The sequence below is a fragment of the Mus caroli genome, chromosome X (genome assembly GCF_900094665.2).
Source record: "Mus caroli chromosome X, CAROLI_EIJ_v1.1, whole genome shotgun sequence".
Taxonomy (NCBI): Eukaryota; Metazoa; Chordata; class Mammalia; order Rodentia; family Muridae; genus Mus; species Mus caroli.
This window is the reverse complement of record NC_034589.1, coordinates 131,701,961-131,724,287: the sequence shown is the minus strand read 5'-3', so window position 1 is coordinate 131,724,287 and position 22,327 is coordinate 131,701,961. Positions and strand designations below refer to the sequence as shown.

The 22,327-nt window shown below is 39.5% G+C and overlaps 1 protein-coding gene across 2 annotated transcripts in view; it reads left to right on the top strand.

The window, feature by feature from the left end:
• Positions 1-22,009, top strand: part of Chrdl1 (chordin like 1) — a 105,370-nt gene extending 83,361 nt beyond the window's left edge. The window contains exons 8-12 of one of the 2 annotated variants that reach the window (XM_029472938.1): positions 6,297-6,465; positions 9,755-9,949; positions 15,495-15,662; positions 18,659-18,748; positions 21,840-22,009. In XM_029472938.1, coding sequence (XP_029328798.1) covers positions 6,297-6,465; positions 9,755-9,949; positions 15,495-15,662; positions 18,659-18,748; positions 21,840-21,970 — 753 coding nt within the window. In that variant the 3' untranslated portion in view covers positions 21,971-22,009. Of the gene's footprint in view, positions 1-6,296; positions 6,466-9,754; positions 12,662-15,494; positions 15,663-18,658; positions 18,749-21,839 lie in introns of those variants that run through there. The other variant, XM_021153494.1, reaches the window with a different exon arrangement.
• The last annotated feature ends 318 nt before the right edge of the window (positions 22,010-22,327 follow it).

The window sequence follows — 22,327 nt, the reverse complement described above, 5'->3', positions numbered from 1 at the left end:
GCATATATCATTATGATAAGAAAAGTAATAAAGGGATAGAAATATGCATGAGGAAAAGCAGAATTTGACTTCTCTATCTTCTTGCTATTTCATGTTTTTTCCATAGTATTAATTAGTTTTATAATTAATAAAATTAAGTGATTTTGTAAAACCTTAGAAACTGGAAACAAGACAGTAGGTTAAGTAATTATAAAGCAGGCTATTTTCATAACTAGAGAGGGCATGATGAAGGAATTCACCAAAGCTGCTATTGAGTGACAGTTGCAAACATCACCATGTCACTTAGGTTATGCTTCACTGTCATCACAGTGTCTAGTTCGGACTTGCATAGCACATCCTGCCAACACCATACCCAAAGCTTCAGCAATGAGAGGACATAGTTTTGCTTTGCTTTTTTACTTGATGCTATGGCTTTCTAGATATTGCTATTTTAGATTTAGTGTAGCATTGTGGACGAGGTGCAAACCAGTGCATTGGGCATCTCACAAAAGCAATATGTGTCCCACAAGAGAGACTGACTTCTCACATTCAGGGAAAAAAAATTTTTTTTTTATTCGTCCCAACTCTGTCGGATTTAGAGAAAGATACTATACAGATCTTTACAAGGCATGGTCACAGTCTCAGTTTCTTGTGTTGTTGGTTTCCTCTTCCCTTCAGCCCAGGATTTTGTTTTTGTAAGAAGTTGAGAGCAACTGCATTAGTGGCTGTCACTAAATGTCATTCAAAACTTTAGTCCCAGTAACATTATTCTGCTTGGCTTCCACAGTAAGCACTGAAAGCACTTTAGTAGTATTTCTGGTAGATGTTATTCATTTTCTCTCCTTATTTTATTCCATGTATGCTACTCAGAACCCCCATAACTTATCTATCAGCTTCATTCTTCCTTCTAAACTTCAATAAGGGATGACTCAATCTAGGATTGTAGCAAGAAGAGCAAACATTTGGCATTGGTTGACCACAGTGGCCAGATGGTTCCACTTTATTATGAGTAAAGATTTTCCTTTGTTCTGAGGGGGATTGTTATTGTGGAATATGATTTGAATAACACATAGCATCTGTAGTAATGGAAAACTATGTACCTGGCACATAGTAAACACCCCATAAATATACATGTGTTGAGCGAATGGGTATATAAGATAGAATAAAATATGTGTGAAGATCAATTCTGAGTTTTACTCCCCATTAAATTTACCATTAGGCTAGTGAAAGGTTTGGTATAACCATGCCTTAATTGGGGGTTACCATTGGTATAATGAAGCATCATGACCAAAGCAATTTTTGATGATGAAAAGTTTTATTTCACTTACACACTTACAGGTAGCAGTCCATCAATGAAGTAAGTCAAAGCTAGAACTCAAAAAGGCCAGCAACCTGGAGTTAGGACCTGATGCAAAGGCCATGGAGGAGTGCTGCTTACTGGCTTTCTCCCCATTGCTTGCTCAGTCTGCTTTTTATAGAACCCAGGAGCAGCATCCCAAAGATGATACCACACAATGGGCTGGACATTCCCCCATCAATCATTAGTTAAGAAAATACCCTATAGGCGTGTGTACATCCTGGTCTTATAGAGGCTTTTTTTTTTAGTTGAGGTTCCCTCATCTCCAGTGACTCTAGCTTGTGTGTAGTTGACATAAAACTAGCTAGTACTTTATTGAAACAACATGAAACAGATTAAAATCTACATGTCAGTTGCTGCCTGTTCCCTGGACTGCCTGCTGCCCGACCCCTACTTGCCCTTGGGGATTGGAGGTGGGGTGGCATAGAATCAATGGCACAGACTCCAGGAGCTGCAGCAAGCTCATCTGAACACTGCTGCAAGCTCCTTTAATACCTTCCACCTGCACTCAATTGGTGCCAAGAAAGCATCTCTTCTAAACAACGGTTCCCGATTGACTGGCACTGTCTGTGTCAAGCAACCCTTGGTCTCTTAGGCAGTCCTCAATTAGGTTCTGCTGCAGGAGATGCTTTTGTGGCTACATGGCCCATGACATTTATGCAGAGACAGCCACACTGTTCTTCCTACAGTCAGTCACATTGTCAGGAAAAAAATTGTCAACATGTCTATTCTAACTGAATAGAATTTTACTAAATGACATAGACTTTGAGCTTCTTTAATTTTAATGTAAGATGTTCTCATTTTTTAATTTGTACAATATAGCTAATTTAAACTTTTTTAATGTTTTGGAAAAGACATTGGCTAAAAATTTCTTCTAGCTGGCTAAGGGCTGTGGGTTGATAGTGATTAAGATATAATGATTTTGATTATGTGGGTTAGCATACATTCTGAAGACAGACACCTTTCAACACAAAATTTCTTTATAGAGTCAGATAATTATACTTGCAATTATAAGAGATAATACAGAGAAATCCCATGTGTCCTTTGCCCAGTTTCATCCAAAGGTAATAGCTCACAAATCCATCAGAACATTTAGAACCCAAAATACCCATTGAAAATTCTTTTTGGACCCTAAAATTTTTCATTTCTCCCAATACAATCATTCCGTTTTAAAGATTTCATTTGTAGTTTCAACTGTGTATATATTTATAAACACATTATATACATACATACATACATACATACATTAAGAAAGGAGCATGCATAGGTACTATACCCATGAAGCCAGAAGAAGTTATCATATATAGACCTGGATTTACAGATGTTTGTGAGTCACCAAACACAGGAGCTGGAAAACCAAATTAGATCATCTGCAAGAGCAATATATTTTCTTAACTGCAGAGCCATCTTCTCAGCATCCCCACACCATTATCCTTCCTTTAAAAATTCACTAATACATAAAGTTTTATCAGTTATTGGAGTACCATGTAGTATTTCAATAATGTATGCACTGTTTCATGTTTAAATCATGTTAACCATATCTGCCCCCTCATTTATAATCTGTAGTCAACACCATCAAAATTCTTTCTCCTAGATAAGTGCAATATGTACTTCATTATTGTTGGATATAATCAGTAGTGTGCCAGATCTTCTTGCCTCTGTCTAAGTAAGACTTAGGACTCATCTTTGCCCCCATCCCTTCCTCCTTTCCCCTGGTAACACATTCTACATTCGATATGCATTTTAGATTCCTTATATGAGTGAGACCATGTGAAGTCCTCTTACTTTAAAGACAAGAGCAAGGAAAGGAGGAGTTTCCGGGAGAGGGTCTGGAATGGAGGAGCTTTTTTCAAATGGAAAAAATAATCTTCTAGACTGACCTCAAAAGTTGAACAGTGTTTTCAGACCTTCAACTTAGTAAGTCAGAAGTACCAAAATACTGAGCAAAACACACTTCTAGCAAACACTTTTTTTTTTGGCCTTTCTTCTCCTCTCAAGCAGCCTTTTTACAACTAATTTTTAAGATAAGCTCCACTTTCACTTACAATTCCAAGGTTTTGATGCCTTTTCTTCTATGCTCCAGTTTACGAGGTCAGCCCGGCTCCTGAACTTCTTTTATTTGGTCAGAGGATGGACTCCAAAACAGCCATGCTACAGACTGTGAAGGTTCTATGCAGGAAGATACATGGATATTTGCACGAGATAACAATGAAAACTGAGCCCATAAATGTGAAAGAGAACAAGGAAGGTTAGGGGGAGGGAAGGGAAGGGAGAAATGCTACAATTATAATATATTCTCAACAATTATAAAAAGTAGAAACATTCACACACCATCATCCCCTACCTCTTGCCCCAAATAGAAAACTCTTTGTTTATGATTCCCTACCTCGTGGTCAAATTAGATGTGTCTGTAGAAAGTATAAAATTCCTGATGCCCAGGCCTCACCTCAGACCAGTTACATCAGAATCTCTAGGGGTGACAACCAGTTCCTGGCATTTTTTACAGCTCCTTGGGTAATCTTTCCATGCAGTCATGGTAGAGTTCTGTTTGTATATTCTGTTCTAGCCACTATAGCTGAAGGTCTTCCTGCTTGGAATAGCTTTTAGCTATTCTTCTCCCTCCTTTTTCTACTTTTCTTCTTTCTTCCTATCTTGCTTTCTAAATACTTCCACTCCATCCTTAAAATCTCAATCTCTTATTCTGAACAAATTCTCATTACTTTCTGTTCTCCACTCCACTACCTGCAGAATAAAAGACTGACAAGATGGATTAGTTCTCTTTATGCCGTGACAAATACTGAACAGAAGCTACTTAGAAGGAAAGATTGACACAAAGTCTCAGGACATATCAGTCTATCGTGGCACAGAAGGCATGGTGACTTGGGAGTATCAATTTGTAGTACTGTGATCAGTGATTGAAGCTCTTCACAGAGTATGGTCACACCAAGATGTAGAGAACTGGACTAGAACAGGAGGCAATTAGCCTATGTCTAGTGACCCACATCAAACAGACAGATCTCACATCTCAAAGTTCTAAAACCTCTCCAAAAAGTAACACCAGGCAAGTGCCAAGTGTGCAGGCAAGACGATGAAGACATTTCAGACTTAAGATGAATGTGTGCAGCCAAGTAGTCTACAATAGGCCCTCTGCTCAAAAATCTCGATGCTTCTGGTTTTGCTCTTTGTTTGCAACCATTGCCCATACTACTCCCCAGTGCTAAAGAACAGTTTTGCGGTTTGTGCTTACCATTGCAAATCAGAGAACATCGGGTACTTGCAACTTTCCTCAGGTCACTCACTGACCCTCGCTAATTGTATTGCTGTTGAACACCTTTCTTTCGGCAGCAGCAGAACACCCACCACGCAAACTTCCTTCTTCATGTTTCTTTGGCAAAATGTTGTCAAACAACAGGAGGGAAAGAACAGCCTGTAATGGCCTCTGTGAAATGCAACCGATTATGGCAGAAAGAGACACATAAACCATTGTGGGAATGAGAAATATTTGCCCTAAGAATCCCATCCATGTTCATGATAACAAATTGGAGCAAATTCTTGTTTGTGTGAACAGTTATGCAATGTGCCAGAGTAGACTCTGAGATATAGAGGATAATATTTTATGTCAGAAGTCTGAAGGAGTCCTTTTATTCCAGATTCTGTTCACTTTTCTCTTCTCCTAAGGCAAAAATAAACTCATCTTATGGTAAGGTGGCATCAAAAGATTCCCTAACTATCTAAGTTTGTCTGTTACCTGTATCAGTGAATATAAGATCCTCCTTTTTTACTACCTGTGAAACCCTTTCATGGACTTAGCCTTCTTTACTCATAACACACGTTATACAACAGTGCGTATTAATGCTCTAATCCTTAACGCTTCAGTATTATTCAGGCTATCCCCTTCTACCTGCACTCTGCCTCAGCTCCAGGGAAAGAGAAGGAGACTAGTTGAACTCATCATAGCCTTAGACTCTTGACAAAAGAGTAGTGGTTACTATATCAGTGCCAAAAGACTCTGCATTTTCCTTGGGAAACTACTTTCATTCACTTAACAGCTATGGATGCATACTGTCTAGATATTGCACATTGTTCTCGACACCCGAGATGGAGCAGTTAACAAAACAGTGTCCTTGACTCTGCAGAACTTGCATCCTACAAAGTTCCTGTATTAGTGAAGTGCTCTATCACATTGCCTGCCTTTCCACTCTCAGGATATGTTGCTGAGACCCTATTTGACTCCCATCTTTTCCTCTTCTTCAGTTTAGTGCTTTGACACAAACTTTTGGTTAAGTCATTTCTCGACTTAAGAAAAAAAAAAATTCCTCAAAGGCTTCCACACTCCCACCTCTATCATTTACCAAATAAAGCACTTACCCCTTAGCTTGTCATTTAAAGTCCTCCATGATCTGGCTCCAACCCCCTTTTGGAATGTTATCCTTCAACTGTTCCCTTTTAAGGACTCTATGTGCTTTGCTACACCTTCTCAATTTGGAAACTTCTGCCTGGAATATTCCCCACAAACTGCCTGTTAAAAAAAAAAAAAAGTCTACCCACTCTTCATGGCCCCGTTCACAAACCCTCCCCAGCAAGCATCTCTCCTCATAATTAGACAACACTTTGGACTTTTTCCTATGACCTGTTACCTTCTGCCCTGTGTTGCAGACAAACTCTTAAACTGGGAAACATGAGTCTCTTAGCAAGAAGGCACGTTAGCCTTTGGGGCTGTTTTCTTCCCCAGGAGTTTCTCTGTGCCATCTCCAAGGAGAGAGAAAAACCTCAGCAAACTGTCAATGCTGCTTTCACATAGTAGCATCCTTACCCTTCTTGGATTAGGAAGACATACCATTAAGATCTGAGTTCATCACTGAAAATCAAAGCCATTGAATTATAGCTGCCGTAAAGGAACTCAATACCTGCCATCTCATTGTTGATATTTGTTTTGAACAGTTTTTCTTGTCATTTATAGAGACATTCTTACCTCCGTTCTCCCTACGATCCTCCACCAAGCAGACAAGCTGGAGGTCTTCCCCGCTTTCCTGGGAGCAGAAGTCACCGGGGAGCTGTTATAGATTCCCAGCAAGCATCCGGGACCATCGTGCAGATTGTCATCAATAACAAGCACAAACATGGACAAGGTAAAGGTAACCTCCTCAGCATTCTTGATATTTAGAGAATGACAGAACATTTATGGGACAGAGCACTTTTTCCCTTAAAAAAAAACTGTATACTTACCTATGGATCACTTAATATGAAGTCTGCAAAATGGATATGAACAAGTGACTGGAGGTAACTTATAGGAATTTTCCCAGATGCAACCAGAGTAGTGTATACATAGGTAGCTTTTCTGCTTATGAGGCAGCCTCTAACACTGTAAACATTGCCTCTGGGAGTTGGAGGTCATTTGTGGAAAAAAATCCACTTTTTTTTTTTAAATAAGCAGGACACCCAACATTCAAAGGTACTCAGTGCTCAACATTTCGGAAACTCTTTTCAATAGTTAAGTGTTGAGCCTTTCTACTGGGACTCTTGTTAGATATTCTTGGATCCAATCTTAGAGATTTTGCTAATGAGGATCATGCTTCCAATTGAGTGAGCCAGTGAGATGTCCAGAAACCACCTATCTGAGCACTGGGACTACTGAGCAGGTTAACACTGTAGTAAACTCAGCCATGAGTCTGGTTGCATATGCATCCATATGTGTTCACTGATCCAGTTTTCTCCCCTCTGGCCTCAAATACCCCAAGTCCAATTATGGAGGTGGGAAGAAGAGAATGGCATAATATTGACTGATTCTGAGTTTATTAGGTATCCTGTCAATCAGTTTTTTTGAACCAGAGCTCGACTGGTTCCATTTTACATAACCACAAGCATGCTTTATTTTCTTTAGAGAGAAAAATAAATCAAAAGGTAATTCTTTGAACAAGATAAAAGTAAATTATTAAACCAAATGAATGAAAAACAATCCATTACAAAGAGGTCTTAGGATGAAGCCCAACAGAGCTGGTCAAGACAAAGCTAGTCTGTTACTAGTTAGATGTAAATTTCAGATTATACATAAAAACATCACTTTTTAAAATGTACCCGCTAAAGAGAAAACTCCAAATGCAATTTAATAAAAAAAATAGTTATTAAACTTGTTAGAAATACGCATTGTTGACCTGTGTTTGACTTGAAATGTATGGCTTTTAATTCGCGAGGCTTTCTGATACAACATTATGGAAGGAAGAAGAGTTAGGTAAAGACACAGTTGGAATTTTCAATCCTAAATTACCCCCAGTAGATTCCCTTTGCTCTGGAAGCATTGCAAACCTTAAAAACTGATCGAGGACAAAAATAGACTTTGAAAGCTTCATATAACATAATTTCCCTAAGAACTCTTCATTTTTCACAGTAGAAGCTCATCCCCTGACAGCCTTGGTGTCCTACAAAAGCCCTGGCTGCTTCAAATTTCTTTATCTGACACATTTATTTGGATACAGCCCTTCTCTTTTGACCTTTCTGTTAGAGTTCACTGAAGAATCTCTTGTCTTCACCTTAACGCCCAAACCCCAGCTGGATGATTCAAAATCATCTTCTGGAATTTTGTCGGTGGGAGGAGGCTGCCTTCCCTTCTAAGGCTACATTTTATTCCACTGCAGAGTGTGAGATTCTGCTCAGTCTGGATTGTTCCCATAGTCCAAAGGTTTAGAAGGAAGACAACACTTATCTATAGAACTCTAAATAATGCTGCCTGCCCTGTGTTCCCTGAGAATGGATCACACTTTACCTGAGCTCTCTCCATAATAACTGAGGTGCAGACTCTTAGATTGTTGTTAAAAATCACAAAAGAAAAGCAACAAGCCTCCTCCATTTGAAACGTGAATCCTGCCAAAATGTTCTTGAAGCCAACTCTGTACCCACTTGTTCAAAATGTTCTAGAAAACCATGTTACTGTGTCAGGAGGAGAGAGAAGAGATAAGGGTGGAATAAAAGAACAATACATCCTGTCTGATATCTGTGATTCTGTTCATAGCCCCAAGCCTCACTCTTTAGTATCTACTGAGAATCACTGTGCACTGGGATCTTCTCCAGGTTAGGTTCTTGGAAATCTTTACACAGATTGACCTGTTAGAGGGCCCAGTACTCAGGCAGTTCTTGCAAAGTACAATAAAAGACAGTCAACATCGTTCATATTCTTTAATGTGACCCAGTGGACTTGATGAGAAAGAAATAGCCCAATGATTCATCCTGAGTCTGTGTTGCAGCCAAATCAGTCAGTTCCTAGAAACGCCCCAACTGGGAATATGTCTTCCTTCAGCCCTGCCCAAAGCAATCCACCCTACCCTAGAGATAACGTTGATCAAGATGCCGACAGGTCTCCTTGGGTGTGATGAGATGATGGAAATAATAAAAGACACACCCAACTCCAATTACTGCTTGCCATATCCACAGTCTCAGTCTTTTAGAGATGGAGAAGATTCATTCTCAGACATCTCCATTCACATCACTGCCTGTCCATTTATCTTCCTGGAACCTAGCTCCATTAAGCTGACATATATGGAAAAATGTTCTTTGTCCCCTTTTCTAAATATGTTCCCTCTCCCTGTAGTCCAGACGCATGCTTTTTAAAGGTATTTCAGAAAATGTTGAGTCAATGACTATTTTTCCCCTCAACAACTGCCTGAGTTGTCTATAAGGCAAGAACTTACTTGCTGTAGCCACATTTCTACAACAGCTACCAATGGGAAACTTGGAAAAATCTCTTGGAAACTTGGAAAAAAGAATAAGACCTAAGTGCAACCACCTCACAAGTTACCTAGCACAATGTGTGTCCTTTTCCTCTCACTCTTGTCTTAGCATCCCTCTTCCTGTATCCAAACATAGTTTGGCAACATTAAATCCAATGCCTATCCAGCTATATGGGTAGGATAGGCCTTCATAGAAATTTAATATTCTGAATGGACTTGATTTGGGATTTACATGAAATTGGCCCTTTGGAAAGAAGCAGTTTTTGCATCTAGCCCTCCTAGATAGCAAATCTCTTTGGGAAATACCCAGAAGCACAACTAGTTAGACCACACACATTTTCTGTGGCACTGGAGATATTAAAAAGACTACATTCTACTTGAGATTCTTTATCAGATGTTCAAGACTAATAGAACTCCAATTTAAGGTATTCATTCACTACCTAGCCCATTGATAAACTATTTGCAATTTGCCCACTATTTTTCAGACTATTTATAAGCATCCAGAGGCTGCTGCAAATGCACGTGAATAACGATTGAATGTAGCTTATCACTCAGACAGTGCTGTGGTAGGAGACTATCTCTGTAAATGCATCTTCTTGCTCAAAACAAAGGATTATGATGTTTTAAAGAATTCAGGAGTAGTGCTTTAAACCTTGTAATTCATCTTCACTCTCTCTACTCCTGTGTTTTTTTCCAGTGTGTGTTTCCAATGGAAAGACGTACTCTCATGGAGAGTCCTGGCACCCAAATCTACGAGCATTTGGCGTTGTGGAATGTGTACTATGCACTTGTAATGTCACCAAGCAAGAATGTAAGAAAATCCACTGCCCCAATCGATATCCCTGCAAGTATCCTCAAAAAATAGATGGAAAGTGCTGCAAGGTGTGCCCAGGTAAAAAGGCAAAAGGTGCATTGGCTGGAGGCCCTGCCTTTGGTTGAATGAGATTCACACATAGTCCTATTCAGTCTTCTTTGTTCATCAAAATTATAAATGACCTGTCTTATAGTTCTAACGATAATAGTTCTAGCAAGAATGAACTTCATCCTTTCCTCTTCTGAGACACTGATGGTTGCTTTGAAGGAATTAACTACTCAGAGTTTCTTTTGTCTATAAAGTCAAACACATGCCAAGTTGCTTATCTTGTTCTTGCTTTTCTAAATTAGAGAGTTCACGTTATCACTGTTTTAGAAAAAGTCACACCTTTCATGGTTTAAATCACCAACTCACCTCAAGACATAATCCAGTACTCTTTTCAGATGAGATATAAATGAGTTACAGTGGAGAGAAATTAGATTCTGATCCAAATGCATCAAATCCACAAGTATCTTACCCCATGTGAAAATTTTAAAGTTTATTACTGTGCTCCACATTGATATTTTAATTTGCAATTTCTTTTTAAAAATTCTGAGATATTGTATCTGTATATACTTATGGGGTACAGTATGTTAATTCAAGACAAATATACAAGGTATAATTATCAAATCAGGGTAATTATCATTCTCTCTCCTCGGATATTTGTCCCTAGACTCTTCTAGTCATTTTAAAATTTATCATCAGTTGGGTTTTTGATATAGTAACTCCACTGTGCTAAAGAAACCATTCATTCTAATGGCATTTTAGAATCTATTATCTAACCTCTACCTCCCCTTCACCATCTTTCAACTCTAAAATCCTATAATTATATTATTTCTTCATTAATGACAAGAACAGTAAAGTATATAAACTGACTTTGCCAGAGTCATGAAACTAATTGATAAGACAATCAAGATGTCAAACCCAGGTCACTTCCAGCCCATTGTCTTTTCTACTTGAAAATGTTGCTGATCTAATCTAAACACAAATTATTAAAATGGTGGTTTTTAAGACATGAGCTACATAAAAACATTACCCTCTCCACTATTGGCATTGTAACTTCGGCTTGCTACAGCTTTCCTGTGAGATCTAGAACAAGCACCTTCACCTTTATGAGCCTCCATTTCTTTTTCTTCCAAATGAGATGTTAAAGCAAGTGACTTCCTACAGCCACCACCCCAATCCCAGAATTCCGCTATCACTAAATTAGCCATTCCTATGCACATGAATTTATCATTTCTTAGGCCTTCTGAAAAGAATTTACGTAAATACAAGTGAAAAACAAACACTTTTTAAAATGGAGGTGGATTTATCTCTTCCATTAAGCATTCACTCCTGCCTAGCAGTCAAGCATGCACTTAGTGTAAATACATGAGTATCTTCATGTGATCCAATGATTCCTGAAATTGTCTGTACATTGGAATCCCCAGGAAGGTTCTAATAGTACCTGTGCCTCATCTCCAAGAGATTGCAGTCTAATTGATTTGGATTGTGGCATGGGCTTGGACCCCCCTTTTTAGTGCCCCCCTTTTTAGTGCCTTCTTTGATGTGCAGAAAAGTTTGAGAACAATTGCTGTCTACTCGCAGTGGCTCATGGTCTTGTCCTTTAAAATGTGGTTTGTGGACCAGCAGCACCTAAGAGATAATTATAAAAGCTGACTCTCAGGCCTCCACCTGCTCTGCATACACATCAGCAGTTAAGATCGTCAAGTGATTCTACTTGAAGTATATTAAAGTTTGGGAAGTAAAGATTTAAGATAACTCTAATGGCCTTCATCTCCCATGGTGAAAGTCACAGGGACAGGATGTGGATATATAAAGGATAAGGGCTAACTAATAGTAGAGAAATCAGCATACTAAAATTCAGGTGGAAGCATGCTTATTAGGGGTAGGTAGGACCATATTCTAGGAATTATATGGATATCAGGGCCACCCAAGCATGGTGACTTATTGACACTTCAAAGTCTGTGATCTCATTTAGTCCATAAATCTTTATGTCAGTTGCAATCCCCAATCTCTTGGGACAAAGGGTTAACATTTACACTTAAAGGATAATCTATGGTTAAAAAATATCAATAATTACCTACATACTGAAGATAAGGTATTCCAATTTGATTCTTTTATTTTCAGACAAAAATCTCATTTCACACTGTACTTGGGATTTTATTCATATGAGTATTTGAAATAAATGGAGAAAATTGGAACTGAGCATGCATTAGTTTAAAAAATAATTTCCCTCTCCAGTTGGCTGTGTTTTTAAAGCATCCAAAGATAAGCAACTCCACCTCTGAGAAAGTAAATGGAGACACATAAAGGTCTAAAAACCAGGATTTCTTGGTGCAGTGTTATTTATAATAGTGAAAACTTAACAATGGTCAGAAAATTCACTCATAAGGGAATGGCTAAATTATGGTATAAGTGCACTGTGGAAAATTATGCAGACATTAAAGTCATTGAAGACTAAGACTGCTGACGTGGAAATACTAAGTTAAAATGCAAGCTATAAAAATATGTATATTATAATTAATTTTTGTGTTTAAGAAGGAGTTTGTCTGTGTTTAGATTTTTTTTCAAAGCCTGGAAGGGACTATGACAGAATGTTTACAGAGATCATCTTTGGATAACTGACTTATTAAGTATTCCTATTTTCTTCTTTCACTTGTATTTTTAAATTTTCAATAGTAAACATGTATTACTTTCATCACTTGAAAACATAATAAAAGTTGTTGTTTTAAAAACCACCTTCCAGAATCCCAATTGTCAATATATTATACAATCGGACTGACTGAATTTTGTTTCCCCTGATGAGCTATTTTGACTGTTTGCCATCCTAATCAGATATGTTGAGATAACATGTCCATCTGACATCATGGAATGAGAGAGTTCCAATATTATTCTATGTACTTTTCTCTCTCTCGGAACCAGACCTGGGTTTGTGCACTTTAAACCATTCCTAGGGGTCATATTGCCCAAGAGTCTCTGTCTGCATGGCCAGGAACCTATACAGAAATTCAGCACCTGCAAAGCATTAAGGAGTTTGTCTTATGATCACCTTAAAAGACACATGTTTAGTACCTACTGCATGGAAACACAAACACTGAAGACTGAGGGGTGAACAAGACAGGCAAAGGCTACAGCCTGGTTCTTGCATTGTCGTGGAGAAGAAACATGGTGAAACCAAATCAAGAACATTAATTTTAGCAGGTAATGGGGACTGTGAAGGGAAATGGCACAAGATAAGGAGATGGTGACTAGTGAAAAAAATTTCTAAACAGTGGTAAAGGAAGGCTTCTCTGAAAATGTGATGTTGATGGATGCCATGCAAGGGTCCACAAACAGGAATATCACACCATCAGTGGCCTATTAAAATAATGGTTCATGATCTAGAGGAAAATTGACAAAGCAGTGAAAGAAAAAGAATATTGTTTTGGTAGGGAAGAAAGAAAGTTCACTTGTGACCAAGCCTAAAGTCCATCCTAACAAATGATAGCAGGATCCATCAGCAACAAACACAAGTGAAGCAAGGTAAAGCATGGAAGTGCTGCCTCTCTTCTATAGCTCTACTAGAGGCCAGCCTTCCCTTTTATGTCAGTGTTCACTTCCTGGATTGACTACAGGTTTCCCAACTCACTTCTCATACCCTTGGTCCTGCTGCCCTGATACCTAGAATTCCTTACACACTTCTTTTGGGATTTGATCATAAAAACTTTCCTGAGCTGAGATAACACATCTTTATCTGTCATCACCATCTCCCAAAATAATGGTATCTAAGTTTCTTAGTTCTAGATGGCGCAGGATAGTGTTCTCATGGGGAATGGACATGGCCAGCAATGACTTCAACTGTGGCACGGTTCGCTGAAAAGGAGATGAGAGTAGACGAGCATGGAGGTGAGGTGCCTTGAGCAACTGGGAAAAGTGCAAGATGTTATCGAATACATCTGTCTAAGGACAGAATCTGCCTCTTGTAGGGTCTTCCAGTTTCAACTAGGGCCAAGTTGTTAATGGGGTTTTGTTGTTTGTGGATTTCTTCAGTTGTGTAAGTCCAAATCTTAGGAGGGGTTGGTGCTTCCAAATGACTCGTTGGGATACTCAGGGATACCCGGAAAAACTCTAAGCATATGACTTCTAGTGACATCAGGTTACATGTGTCAGTTACATCCATAGCCAACATTCAGCCTTCCTTGTAAAGGTAACAATTGAATTCCTAGACGTCCCTTCTTCCCATTTGAAAACTTAACACACAGCCCTTAATTATCTAACATTACCAAAAAAAAAAACAAACAAACAAAAAAAAAAAACAAAAACAAAAACGGACTGGCCTGCCAAGATGCCAAGTAATCAAATGGCTAAAAAGAAAGAGAAGGGGAGAAAGGAAGCTTGATTCTAAGGATAATCCACAAAGTGAATGATCCAAATGGAACTGTCAAGAGATCATGATAGAATGGAGGTAGAGAAGAAACTTAATCAGGTCTAAAGGAGACATACAATAGCAATTTGATCACAGTGTCCAGTCCAGTATGTCTGATTAGACAACAGTGAGTGTGAGTTACAGATTCCCCCAAACATTCAACCCTTAAGTGGTTTCATCACTGACAGTTCAGCTATTCTGAGAGATGGCTTCTATAGAGTCTCAAAGGTTTTATGGTTGTAAAGTTTTTTCTTCATTGTTCTTTATTTGAATTATACACCTTGAATACACACCTAGCAAAGGGACAACTCACCAATAATCAACCGGGGGGGGGCTTATTTTTTGGTACAGGGCCTGGGCAAAGGGGAATGTCCTGTGAAATGCCAAGAATTATGGGGCTGGTGCCTTTCGTTATTCCTAGGAGCTGAAGTTCAACAGTTCAGTATACATAGGATATGATCCACACACAGATGGTGGATCTGACCAATTTTTTTGTATATCTTCTAGCCGTTCCTTTGGCATAGCATACACATGACTAATCTGACATCTAGATTTTGGCACTGGTGCTGATCCATTATTATCATTCCTCTTACAAACAAATCAAAGAGCATTCAGAAATGTCAAGCCAATTTGGATGAATATGTTGGGCAAGTATATGCACATAAGTGAGTGTCATGGGTGTTTTCTAAGTATACAGAAATGATGTCAGAGAAGCTAACTAAAGCTCTTTCAGCCCATTTCCTGGGACTCTTTTAGCAACATGGGGCTGGACAGAACACAATTCTACTCTAGTATGGAAAATTCAATTCTTTCTTAAGTACCTAAGAAATGTACACCCGGCTATACTATTCCTCTTCATTGAAATCCACTTCTCAGTGACTGTTGTAGGGAGATCCAGCTCAGTTTCTGGGTGTACCCTACACAGTCATGGATTCTGTCATCACATGAACTAATGAGAGGTTCTATGTGTCTTGGTAATTTAATGGCTGCTAAAGGATCAGCTGGAGCTGAGTTAGTGAGGTAAATCTGGAAACCTTGTTTCTGTAATAATGTTCCTGTTGATGTTGACTCCTGATCAGTGTCAACGATTATAAACACTGAGATGGCTAAATACAGAAGTTCATTTCTAGTTTAAAAAAAATCTATGCCAAACCTCTACTTGCTTCCTGGTTCCAGAAGAACCTCCAAGCCAAAACTTTGACAGCAAAGGTTCCTTTTGTGGAGAAGAAACCATGCCTGTATATGAGTCTGTGTTCATGGAGGATGGAGAGACAACCAGAAAAGTAGCACTGGAGACTGAGAGACCACCTCAAGTAGAGGTCCACGTTTGGACTATTCAAAAGGGTGAGCAAAACAACACTGAATTTGTGGTTTTGAGTGTAGCAGAGAAAGAACGACTTGCCTTAATTTTGCTTCAACATGTTCTTATGTTTGGGTCAGAAATTATCCTGTTGCTTAGTAACTGGCAGGTGTCTAGCATAGATATTATGCTTTCAATTTTAACACAGCCTGTGCTAAGGATTAACTATTAACTCTTAAGATTCCCAAGGTTATCATTTTCACAGCACCAAAATCTGATGGAGGGATTCTTTTTTCTTCCGATAACAAAGCCTTTTGTTTTCATTAAATTTTTCAATAATAGATACATTCTCCCTTATACATCTTTTTGTCACTTATTCTTCTATTATTTTCATTTTTATAATTTCTGAAGGAAAAGCATGTAGTTCAGTTTTGACCAATATGTCTTTTCTAATTTCATTTTTATTTTGTAATTAGGTTACAAAAGTAGCAGGTTTTCATATATAGTTCATTGGTTCATTCGTTCACTAATTAGTTAGTTAGTTAGTTTGTTTGTTTGTTTGTTTGTTTGTTTGTTTGACCAATCCCATTTTCCTGACTAACTTTCACAAACTCCTTCACACCTGATATTTCCCCTTCTACTTTCATATTAATTGCTGTTGCCTTCTGTACATATCTCCCTTAAAGCCTTTTTTTTCTTCTAGCTTCCCATCATGAATACATATGCATACTCTCACAAAATTATACATATATACAAATTAGAAGGTGGGCTCCACAAATAAGGAAGAGCACACTCTTTTTTTTCTCTTTCTGGCTGCATAGAATCATCATTGAACCAACTGGTTGTTTTGTTTTGCCTTGGTTCTATTTTCATATCTGATACCTAAGCCCTACTGCCAGAGATTAATTTGTTGTCTGAGCAAGGAAAGTGCATCCATCAGTATATTTCTGTAAGTCCTCAAAGTGATTCTAATCTATGACCAACATTGTAAACTAATGAACTGCAGCCTACATTTCCAATACAAAGCTCAAGAAACAGGAAAACCCATTCTTCCAGTGTGAAGCTATGTCTGTGGAATTACGCCATGCACTCTGGATTAAGATAAATTTAAAACATCCTTCCGACTTTCAAAAAGATTATGATCTTGGGCTCACTATGTAAAGTTTTGGTGACAAGCCTGATGATTGCAGTTCCATCCCTAGAACTCACATTGGTGGAATTGAATCTCACAAGTAAATTGTCCTCTGACCCTCACGTGCGTAGTGTGGTGCACAAGTGCCTATACACACACACACACACACACGCATGCATGCATGCAGCATGCAGGTATGCACTCACACTGAAAAGATTATAATCTCACTCAAAACAATCCTGTCGTGATATCCAGTTGCCTTTCTGATTCTTCACAGCAGCCACAACAATGACCAATATTCTTTTTAATACTCAGTGTGCTCCTACATCTATCTGTTCACACCACCATGATATATATACAAGACTAGTGCTGATCTTGATTGGTCAAGGTTTTCAGAAAGCCAATGGTAAGCTTAAGATTTTCTCTTGGACAACAAGATATATCCTTTATCCGTTGAACCTACCTCCTGTCCAAAGCTCAAGCATACTCAAATAGCCAGGTATAGTGGCACATACCTTTAATCTTTTTACTTGGGAGGCAAACACAGGTGGATCTCTTTGAATTCAAGGACAGCCTGCTCTACATAGTTGTAAACCAGCCAGGACTACAAAGTAAGCCCCTGCCTCAAAATAGCAACGATAATAACTAGTGTTCAAACATGTGTATGCTTCAACATCATGCACAGAACTGTACTAAGGTGCTGCCAGCTAGTCCTTCTCCAGAGATGAGAATGTAATAGGCCTTGGATGCATTATAAACATTTCATGATTAAGGCAAAAACTTGTGATACTAATTGAAGTGGTATTTGGATCCTACTTTGAGAAACGCTGCTATATTTTTTACTGCATCTTTTCTCTTTCCTTTTCCCAACAGCCTTGCCTTTTCTCCCCCACCCATTAAAAAGTATGATAGGGTACACATATGTTTTTCAGCCATGTTTATTTTGGCTTTATATCTAAGCATGTTGATTTTCTATCTTTAACTCCATGGTGTGTTTGCTTACTAGTCACCTGGGACTAAGAACTGCTCTGATGGTTTCTCAAGCGGTGATCCAAGTCACATATACTTCACCCCACTAGAGTACAGATGGCTCACAATTTGCCAGTAGAACATATCAGAAGCCTTTACTCAGACTGAAGGGAGGTTTATGCTTTCTGGGCACAGCAAAATCCAAGCTTTGTCTTCTTTATTTACTGTTGACCACTGAGTTTAAGTGAACTGGTGACATGTTGCTCCTTAACTCCTTGGCATGTTTTAGCTATTTACCTGTCTCTAATAGAAACTATTTAAGCAAACTGGAAACTATGGGGAGATTAATAAGAATCCCCCCACACCCATACACCATTTGTTTAGGTTTTATTTGTTTGCTTGCTTGCTTGTTAAGAGATGCCTACAGGAATTATGACTATTTCCCAAAGGAAAAATTTGCTCTTCTGTGTGAATTTAGGAATTGGGGTAGCTTCTCCATTTACATAAATAATGTGCCTGTGATTCTACTACTGGCTTTTTATTGTTTAGCCAGGAGGGCAGCCTGGTGGTTTGGCAGGAACTAGTCTACCCAAATTATGGACAAAGGCAGAACTTATAATACTGCCTTTGGCTACAGAAGCTCCAACCAGTGCTCATGCTTTGCGTAGGCAGAAGTCCCATGGTCAAAAGTACTACCTTCCTTATCTCCAATCCCAGGAGAAGCTAAAGAAAGGCCAGTGAGCCAAGGAAACAAATGGAGTCAATTAAAATCCCTGAACCGTCCAAGTTCCTGGTTAAGTACATTACACAGCCTAGCTCAATACTCCTAAGACCCAGTAATGAGATTATATGCTCAGCTTGGGCAGAAAAGAGGGTCTTTGCTTCCAAAAAGAGATAGAAAATATTTCATCACCTGCTCTACTTTGTGCTTGGCCCTAGGCATTCTCCAGCACTTCCACATTGAGAAGATTTCCAAGAGGATGTTTGGGGAGCTCCATCATTTCAAGCTAGTTACTCGGACCACCTTGAGTAAGTGGATCCTCCTTTTACTCCTTGCTGGAAACCACCTCTAACTTTTAAATGTAGCATAGGCACCCACGAAGTACCTCTGTATTCTCAGGGAACACAAAGAATGCTCAGTGGCAACATTAGGGAAAGTTCTGTTTCTCTTTTGGAGGACCAGGCAGCCAATAGGGTGTCTGAGTGAAAACTGGGAAAACTTGGGCATGATGAATACAAATTATGGTACAGTCCACATACAAGCAATTTCAGGGCAAGGATTCTTAAATGTCGTTTACAAACTGATAAACCAAGGCCCAAGAGGGTAGAAGGATGCTTCATAATATTTCAGGTATGGTGTAATTGTGGAGTCTTAGTATCTGGAAGGCTATGTTCTCTGGGGATGAGGAAGAGAGATGGAGATAAAGAATCCCTATCAGTTCTATGTTACAGCGAAGTTCTCTGACTCTTTTAGAACGTCCACTAGGTGCTCATGTTTCTTTAAAAGCATCTAGGCATTCCTGCAGACGTGCAGCTCTCCCACTTTCTACACTAGATGGAGCTTAGGGACTAGATTCTGCTGGGGTGGGGATGGGTGGGGAGCACTTCTAATGGGATAAAATTCACCAGATTTCTATCCACAGGGAATTTCTAATGGGCAAGACAGAACAAGAGCAGGCCTTCGGTGTGAATTAGAAGAGCTGTGAGGAGTTAAATTCCTAAGTGCTCAGGGGAATCCGCAAAGAACAATGAGACTGGAGCCAGGTGGGCTTAGGAAGGCTTGAGGAAGGCTTCAGGGAGGAGGTGCTTTTTCAAAGAAAAGGGTGTGACTGGGCAACAGGTCAAGAAATCAGTCCAGGGTGAAGGTGCAGCCTAAGAGAAGATTCAGGCAGGAGCAAACAAGAACTGTGGGTGGGGGTGAGGAATGATCACCAAGGCCGCATAGGGTGCAATGAAGATGAAAAGAGTTGGTATAAAGTAGTCCAAAGGCTTAGAAGAAGCCAGTGAAAAGTACACACACAAAGCAAGTAACATTGGTAGTTGCTACACAATATGATCAACACAATGATATCAACGTGGTGCTCTGGGCTCTTTGATAGATTTAAGAAGCACTAGCCTTGGTGATTCCATGCTACAAGACTTGTTTGCAATGCTAAGACGTTAGATTTACTTTATACTAGCACAGCACTAGAGGTTAGTAAGCAGTGCGCTTCCATCTGGCCTTTAGAAAGAGGAGCTAGCTGTGTGGCGTGGGGGTGCACCGTTTAGTGACCAAGCTGGGGAAAGTCTGAATTAGAAAGTTTTCACACTATATGGTCTGTGAGACAAGAGAGGATGGATCACCATGAGAGAGATTTCTAAAACTAAGTCAACAGGACACATGTCACAGGGAGGAGGGAATTACTTTGGAATGGCTCCAGTATTAATAACTTTATAGATTGGGTAGATAGTGATGCCATTCACCAATGAAAAGCTAAAGAATAAGTAGGTATTGGTGAGTAAGGACCTCTGCTTGGAATGTATGTTCATCAGGATGCCTGAGAACTACCTAGAAAGGTCTTCTGTATGTCTTTGGAAAGATGGATAGAAATTAAAATGAACAGTATGAGAATTTGACTGCAGGAGTTAGGAAATTTCTAGGAGGGAGTAAGGAATAAAGGAGACAGAGACTAGGGGCCAGGGAGCAATGGTGCGACTTTCGAAATGACTCTTCCACCATAGAACACCCTTCAGTTTGTTTTGTGTGCAAGCCACTGGATTGATTGGGCTCCAGAGGACATCAAGCTGATTTAGACATACCCTGTGCCCATAGTAATTAAGATTGCAGATGGGTAATGGAAGTAGATACTGTGTGTGTGTCCCAAACATTGTACAGTCTTAAAGAAGGTGGTAGTGAAATGATCTAAAGGAGTCACCTGGGGGCACAGAAACAAGCCCAATGCATTCACATAATTCGCCTCCATAGCCCGGCACATAGTAAGGCTTTGATAAACTTTGTCTTCTTTTTGTCTTTTATTTTCCTACTGAGGCATGAAGAATAGAGAGAATTTAAGGGAGAAATAAGCAGAACGATCAAGTCTCAGTTATATCTTCATGTGAGTAGGGAAGCATTGAGGTTCAAAACTGGCTTAGGATGAAAAGGAGTTTCCTGACCTTGGGCTCAGCGTTCCCCAGATTTCATCACCAGGAAGATAGAAATTAAAAGAAAAGTGAGGATCTGTTGTGTATCAGCAGGCAAATAGAAGTGACACTGCCAAGTTAAGAGTGGAAAGGGCTGTGCCAGTATGAGAATAGAATGCTAGAAGCAGCCGTAGGATGGCATTTCAGGGTGCCAAGGATGCATAAGGACATGGAGATATAGAAGAAAATAAATATGAGTAGTTCTTGACAAAGGAAGAGAGGAACTGGGGGAAATGATGATAAATAATCAAGTAACCCAAACCACTGAAAAGAATGGGCCAAAAGAAAGCAAGCTGCGGTCCAGTAATTCAGTAGATATTGCTGTCCACAGGCATTTTTTTAAAAACTTGATGTGAAGGGAGCCACCTATAGAGCAAGCCAGCAGACTGTAGTTTATGAATGCTGAGTACCCTGTAAAAATTCTAAACACAGGGGATGGAGCTGATTCAGTGGTTGAAGAGTGTGACCTGTTCTTCCAGAAGATTTAAGTACAGTTTCCAGTACCCACATGAGGGTAGTTCACAACTTCTGCTCCAGGAGGGGTCTGGTACTAATGAACCCTGTGGGCACCTGCACTCACATACACCGTATCACCTCCCACCCCACAAACACACTGTTTAAAATCAAATCTTTTAAAAAAGCTTTCTAAACATAGTGCTTAGCATTTGCTCATGGGGGAACAGTTGCATCTCATTTGGGGATATCTATTAAATGCTATGTATCAAAGTGGAAAGTCCATGTCTTATTTTCTGTCTCTATCCGAGAAACATACTTGTGTGGGGGTGCCTTTTTTTTTTTTATGAAACCACTTGCCTTTCATATTTAAAATGTCTGGATAGTGCTACAAGGATGTGGGAACGAATGAAGGGAATTGGTTGTATTCCTAGGTAGTTCAGCTTTGATCTTACATACTCTTAACCATTCTGTGTTTGCCTTTTAGACCAGTGGAAGCTCTTCACTGAAGGAGAAGCTCAGCTCAGCCAGATGTGCTCAAGCCAGGTGTGCAGAACAGAACTGGAAGATTTGGTTCAGGTTTTGTACCTGGGGAGACCTGAAAAGGACCACTGTTAGACACAACAGCCAGGATTGCACAGTATCAGTCAAGGAAACCCAAGCTGCAGCGCTCCAAAACCCCAAAGTCAACCTCAGTCAAATTATCCACGCCAGCCACAGCATACCTTGCTCCTCTATGTGCCATGGTGTGCCAGCCCTCAAACATCGCCTGTAAAGAGAACAGAGGAGTCTTTAATGGTTTCTGGAAGGAGAAGGGATAGGACTTTGTGGTACAGCTCTAGTTTCTGTGAGAATCACTTTTATTTGCAGGTTAAAGTAAGAAAAAAAAAAACACTTTTAGAGATCCTATGTAGAAAGTCACAGGAAAGACAAAGATATTGTTCAGCTTGAGTTGGGTCATGTCAAACAGTCATT